The 7,067-nt window shown below is 33.5% G+C and overlaps 1 protein-coding gene across 1 annotated transcript in view; it reads left to right on the forward strand.

Moving 5' to 3' along the window:
* Window positions 1-5,831, forward strand: part of LOC146170418 (uncharacterized) — a 131,051-nt gene extending 125,220 nt beyond the window's left edge. Inside the window, exon 5 of the mRNA XM_083388697.1 lies at window positions 5,698-5,831. Coding sequence (XP_083244823.1) covers window positions 5,698-5,831 — 134 coding nt within the window. The remainder of the gene's footprint in view (window positions 1-5,697) is intronic.
* The last annotated feature ends 1,236 nt before the right edge of the window (window positions 5,832-7,067 follow it).

The following is a 7,067-nucleotide window of genomic DNA, read 5'->3' on the forward strand; positions in this document are numbered from 1 at the left end:
AATAAGACTAAAAATAGGTACAAAAACGTAGGTTAAAAATAGATGTAATTCAAAACAATAGGTTAATTATAATTATTTTAGAATATTAGTTAGTCAGAAGGTATATGCGTGTTCAATATCACGTCGGGGTCACCAATTTGTGGGTTTTAAGCACAATGAAAGAATGTTTATTGCACATAAACAAACAAACGACAAACAGTACTTACACAGGTACTTGCGATACATACAATACATTACCTCCGTGTACGGTACGTAGCGATCTGACCCCAGCTAAGTGAACAGTGAGACTGCTAAATTAGCGATTTACAACATTTCTTATATAGCCTACATCGGACAGATGTGAGTAATTACTAATTCGTTAGAAAACGCGACACAAAACACGACTTAGGAAATTGTTCATAGAATGGACAGAGTTGACGGGGTCACAGAGTTCCAAAGAATCCACTACACGCGCTCAAATGTTTCCCAAATTGCCTCAATTTATAATGGGCGCTTATTGGAGCAAAATAGAAAATCGTCGTTTTTAACTTTTTTGGGCAATTTTGTAAATTGTGACGACCCAATATACAAACGTATATGTATAATGCACCGAATTAAGTTAAAATATGTTACATTTGTGTGTTATATCGCATTAATTTGGTTAGATTAGCGTTCGAAAGAAAAGGTAGCAACTATACAGGTTTAGACCTTTTGTTAGGTAAGAAGCTATTTACCCGGATTACTAAGTAGGTAAATCGAAATATAATTACAAATTAGTGTATGCTTGCTCGAGTGTGCCAGGCAAATAGCCAATAGGTACTTTTTTGTCTATTTATCCGGCTAAGAAATTTATTTAAATGAGTTAGAAGATCAATCATCTAAAAATTAAAATAGCCAATTTTTTTGTAGTTTTCTTATAAAGAGATATCTAAATATCTGAATATGTTCAAAATGAAACCTAGCATTTTGTCTTACAGGTGATATATCCCTGTTTTTAACAGAATAATTGAAATCCTCCTGTTCCTGGACTCTCTCCTATAAGAATTGCAAGATATCTTCACTGCATCCAATGGATTTAAAAAAAAAATTATAATTTATCAAAAAAATTTTCAACTTTGTTTTTAAGCTACACTGTAAATGTGAAAGATAAACTTCGTTGATTTTAGTTTGAATATTGGTGTTTGTTTACATTCTTGAAAATGAGCTATTTTTAATAGAATTATGTGTTTATGTGAAATTATAACAAATGCTTGCAATTATTGTGATTTTGTTGTTATTTATAATAATTTGTTTATTTACTTAAAGATTAAAACTTGCCAATATAAAAACATTTACCAAAGACTGTTAAGAATTGTAACTATGTGCTTGGAAATAAAAAAAAAACATTTTTTTTAGTTTGTTTTATTATAAACTTCATTCTTTCACAAATAATAAAAACAAAACGCAACACAAACATACTGAAAAAGGGGAAACCAAATGATACAGAAGTGGTGTGGGATAAAGTCAGTTGCAATAGACTTTGTTGACAACAAGCATAGCTGGCAAAGTAAACCCACAAAATTGAAACTTCAGCTTGGTGTAGGAGAAACTAACATTGCCCTCAGACCTCAGTTGAGAAAATGTTTCCTAGTGATAGGGTCTATTTGTTCCATTACTTGATACTTGCTTTAGCCACACCCTTGTACAAAAGTGTTGTGCTGTGCAAGTTCCACTCAGTTTAAACTTCAAAGGGCAAAGTTAATATGCCAATAACTAAAAGTCTTGTTAGACAGAAAAATATGCTACAAAGATTGACCAGGAACAGAAGACACTGTGTGATTAACCTTCAGACCTATTTCGTCCATAAATTCAGTTTTTAAAATTGTTTCATTTTAGACAAATTTTATATAAAAAATATTGTTTCTATCACCCTAATATCAAGTTGTAAATCCATTGATTTCACAATCCCGCTGTAAAAAGATGGGAAATAAAAGTTTGCTTTCAACATACACAAAGCTCTTATCCATTAACAAACCAATAATTAAGAGTCTATTCCAATGGACAACAGTGGTTTTTTAACGTATTACGTCTCCTTAATGCAGGCTGTAAAGTGGGAAAGTTACTTTAAAATTTAAATGCTTGTTCAACCAATAGTAACAATCAAACATTTTCTTTATTTTCATTACACTTTTCATTAGTTACTGATATTTTTGTTTGCATAGTTAACTAAAGTATTGTGGACGACAAAGTATGATCCTGACATGACACGCTAATATCGAGTATATTTCGGCCATTTTTAAGAAAATTTTATTTATTCTGATCTAAAATGTTTAGTTTGACTAGTATTAATTATTGCCACTCATCCAAATGTTTTTTATTCGGCAAAATCGTTAATAAATTGTGATTTTTTGCTTTTCTGCCATAAGCGTCTATTGTAATTTGGGAAACAAGATGGCGTCCATGTCGCTATAACTAAGAGCGAGTTAGCTGCGCAACTTGTGATTTCTATAGAGACTTTGGTAGTAATATTTTTTAATTTTATTTTTTTTAATTTACAAAGTAATATAGACCAAATATATTCTTTGATATTATAGACCGATCTTAATGCAGTGGTAATTTTTACGTACAATAGTGAAAGAGCGCCGTTTATTTTGGCGGTAAAGTTATCTGCCAGAATCTTTTTTCTTACTAGTCTTTGTTCTTCGTGACAACTTAGTTCCTCTTTTTGCCAATTCGTTTGGTTTCCTATTTGGGCGTTGGATTATTGGCAGATATTTGTCAAAACTATATTGGATAATAATATTATTACTTGACCACACCGAGCCCAAACGCTAACTCGTACCTTAACCCAAATAACGTTAGGAATATAAACCCTCAGACGAAAATGTGGTAGGATTCAATTTTTTTTAAAAACAAGTGTTATTGCTGGATAGCATATCGTTTTCAACTAATGTGCGGATCTAAGATTATGTGCTAAGAAGTTGGACAAACAAGGCCTTTAATATACATATAACTAAGGCAATGTGTGATTCATTTTATTGAAATGAAGTGAACTCTCGTTACTCAAAGGTTAGTGCTTTGTTAAGCCTAATAGTTAGTAGTTAATTTAAGCTCTATAATTTGTTTTTCTCATAACAATAACAACAATTAAATTAAATGGTTAACATAACATTTATTTTAATGGTATATGACCTGCCTAAGATATTTAATATATTGGTTACTGGTCCAGCATCTTTTCAATTTATTTTACTTTAAAGAAAGGTACCGGGCGCTGGTTTAGAATCCTACCACAACAAACATTATTTGGTTTAGTGTGCGGGTGGGTCAATACTTGCATCCTAACTCAAATTTTGTGCTTTGATTTCATAACTGGTAGGATTCTTGACCAACGCCAAGGTACAGCACTGACACGAGTGGTCAAATTTGAAATTGCAACAATAAATAATTATGGAAGAATTAGTTTAATAATAATACTTGGCCCAGCCAAACACAAACGCTAACCCAAATAATATTGTGAACCTTTAACTTATATGTGTTCAAACCTTCATATGGAACCCAGGTTGGAAAAGCCTTGTTTAACTTGAAATGTTTTAGTCATTAAACAAACACAGAGTTCCTAGACTGAATGTGCTGTCCCAATCCCCAATTTACTGGTATTTTTTACTGAATAATCTGTAATATTTTGGTGTTATGACTAAAGATAACTCGGTTTTACCAGTTTTAATAAACCCATTTGGATGAAATGGTTTATAGTTAACAGTGTATTGTCTAATAAAATCTGCAAACATGATGGAATTACTGCATTGAAATTTCATCTGTTTTCTAAGATTTTATTATAGAGATGCCTTAAATTTTCACTGAATTATGTGGCCCGACAAAAATTTTTTTTTTGTTGTTTTGTTTTTGTCTGAATTATTAATTTTTTTTATTTCAGTCAATTTTTTTGTGGCTCACTTTTGACAAGGAAAAAAAACAGAATTGGAACATCAAATTTTTACAACTGTTAGGTATACCTTTTCTTTAGGGGGCAAAACAAAATTTTGTGTTTTTTGAAAAAAATAACGTATGGGGGAAAAAAATTAACACAAAATATATGGAATTAAAGTGGATTTATTAATAGAATAAAAAAATATAGAAAAATTTAACACACACTTAAGCGATCAGTTAATATTGTGTATATCCTTAAGTTAAACCTTCAGACACTATTTACAGTTAATTCAACTTATTTGTCAAGCCCCACAGGCAACCATCTTGTAAAAGTGCACCATGCCCAACTAATAACACGTAACTCAGGCCACATCCACTTTTGCCTGCTAAAGCACCGAAACGGAAAACAACATTAGAAGTACACCGAAAAGCCATCACAGACTCGTCGAATCTGTCGATCTATGATGCAAGCAGAGCAAGCCAGAAAAACAACTGGCCTGCAGTGAGGTTCGAACTCACGACCTCCAGTCAAGCCGGGACCGTCGCTCTACCAACTGAGCTATGCAGGCTCGACTGGAGCCACTCGACTCGCTCCGGCGAGTCTGCGATGGCTTTTTGGTGTACTATTGATACGGAAGCCTTAATCGTTGGTCATAAAGCAACTTCCGAGGGGCTAGATCACAGATGTTATTAAACACATATGTTTGTGTGTGTCTTTCATCAACATTAGAAGTATATGGACATTGACTAATAAAATCCTTTGAGAGAATATAGAATAACTTTTTTTGAAAAGATATCTCAATTTTCTAAGATTTTACAGATAACCTGCTCGGAACCAATCTCGTTCAATCTTAACCATGTGAAAATGCAGTTTGCAACCCAACCGAATTAAGTGACAATCCAATTTTATATTATTTTTTACCACGTAGGTTAAGAAACAAATGCTTAAATGTTTAGTTTGTGTATTCAGAACCAAGCTCCTCAAAATATCCCACCTCCATGATAGTAATTTCTCCTATATTAAACAGCTGGATGTAAGGAGCAAAAAAATGAGGAAATCAACTCCAAGAAAACGACCAAGAACCCAGAAATCTGGCAAAACTGACGGAGTAAAGAAGGCTAGAAGAGAAAGAAAGACTAATTCCGGTAGAGAATGTAACTCAATAATTTTCAAACATGTGGAAAAAAGTTTGTTACCAAGCGGCTTTGATAATCATTTTCTCCCAACTACAACCTGCAGCCATTATCTTAAAATTTTCTTGAAAGCGTTCAAAAAATGCTAGCTACTTCTATATGTCTTCATTCATTCTTTGTCTGACTGCAGCTTCGAGGCATAATGCTCCAACGTTTTTGAACACATTTTCATTTGTTTATTGCTTAAGTTGTTAAAATCAGTGTTGTATTTAAACTCTTGTACTAATGACCAGGATCCACATTTAAAGAAGATATTTCCTCTTGTGGCTCCGATGATAATCCCTCCACCAGTCAACATCCGGATACAAGGAGCAAGAAAAAGGGGGGTTCCCCACCAAGCAATCGCCCGAGAACAAGTTCCAAGAAACGAGCCAAGGCTGCCAGAGCAAAGGAGAGCAACCAAAAAGAAAAAGGTAAATTTGTTAATAATTAAATTCCCAACAAGTACAACCTATTTTACCTTAACTAGGCCGGTCAAATGAATTTGTCACAAAATCCCTAGGAATGTTATCAAACACATTAATTTGCATCTTTCAAAGTTGTGCCAATAATTTTCACCAAGGAGTAATGTATAATAGTATTTTATCCCGACACTAAAGCTTTAGTTAATTGACGCAGGAAGGGTCAAGAATAACAGCGATGAAAGCGACCAATCACAAGACGAGGAAGAATCGGAAAAACCCGGAATCTCAGTGAGTTTAGATGCTGATTCTTTATTATCTTTGACACTCGCTTTTAAACTCATAGCTTAATGGGAGATCGTGCCATTTCGGCCATCTCTTTCTTACCGCTATATGTGCAAACTGTATATGGTTGATATAGAACAGGGGTCGGCAATCTACAGCCCTGGGTCCGGAACCGGCCCGCCGCCTATCTGACAAACTAGACTTGAGTTCATTTTGACATACTTTTTGACTATTTTAACTACGCAATTTGGAAAAATGTCACGATTCACGCGAATGACTTTTTATTCATCTGGTTCGTTATGTTTTGAAGCTGTCTTTTGAACTATAGATCAGCTTTTTTACCGTTGTGGCGTGGAATGCTGTCATTTTATAATTTTTGGCAATGTCATAAACATTTGAAAGAAATTAAAAAAAAATGCCAGTATCGTATAACCAAAAAAAATAGAAAAAAATACTTTTTTGTATGTTTAAGGTGGCATTAGTTATTTCTATTCATTTAGTTGTGCTAATATCCAGTTACTTCATTGGCGGCTATTCTAAAAATATACTTTCAAAACACTCCGAAATAGCGGGTTTAAGTTTAGACATGTGTTCAACAGCATAGTGCCGGAAAAGAGTGGCTTTGTCGTTCTTTTTCCTTTTATGGTTTTTAATTCCACAGAGTTACAACCTTTTATATGTTGATATAAAAGAGCGTTTTCCATTTTATGTTTAGCATCAAGTAAAAGTATTATTAACTTAGCTTTTTCTTTGCAGTCCCTTGTAAACCGTTTCGCGAGCCCCTCGAGAACTGCTGACCTAGGTTGAAAACCACTGCTCTATACTATTTGTCACTGGCCTTATTAGTTTAATTTTTTGCAAAATCCAAGCAAAAAATGATAATATGTTATGACCATTTGAAACAAATAAATATTGAAAGTTGATTAGTTGAGTTGCCATAGCCACAAAGTTTTGTTTTTCACATAGAATACTTTTTGTTTTCCAGACCACATACTCTGTCAAAACTTATCGACATCCTCACCACCAAGATCGACATCAGTCTTTTGATTTTTGTGAGGTGGAAAGAATGGAACAAGAAGGTTGGTTTAATCATTTTCTGGTAAATCTTTAAGATTAACTAATTTAGCAGATATATGCAGTTGATATAGGTATAACTACTTAATAGACAGAATGCAGTAAACGTGTAACTGTGTAAAACACAGGTTTAAATTATATCGGTATGCAGGGTTTTGTTACAAACCAATTTTTGTTTATTAGTAATATAGTCATTTAGGTTGCTCAGAATAGGCGTTAGCTTGACGA

This window comes from Ascidiella aspersa, chromosome 1 (assembly GCF_963924565.1).
Source record: "Ascidiella aspersa chromosome 1, kaAscAspe10.2, whole genome shotgun sequence".
Classification (NCBI taxonomy): Eukaryota; Metazoa; Chordata; class Ascidiacea; order Phlebobranchia; family Ascidiidae; genus Ascidiella; species Ascidiella aspersa.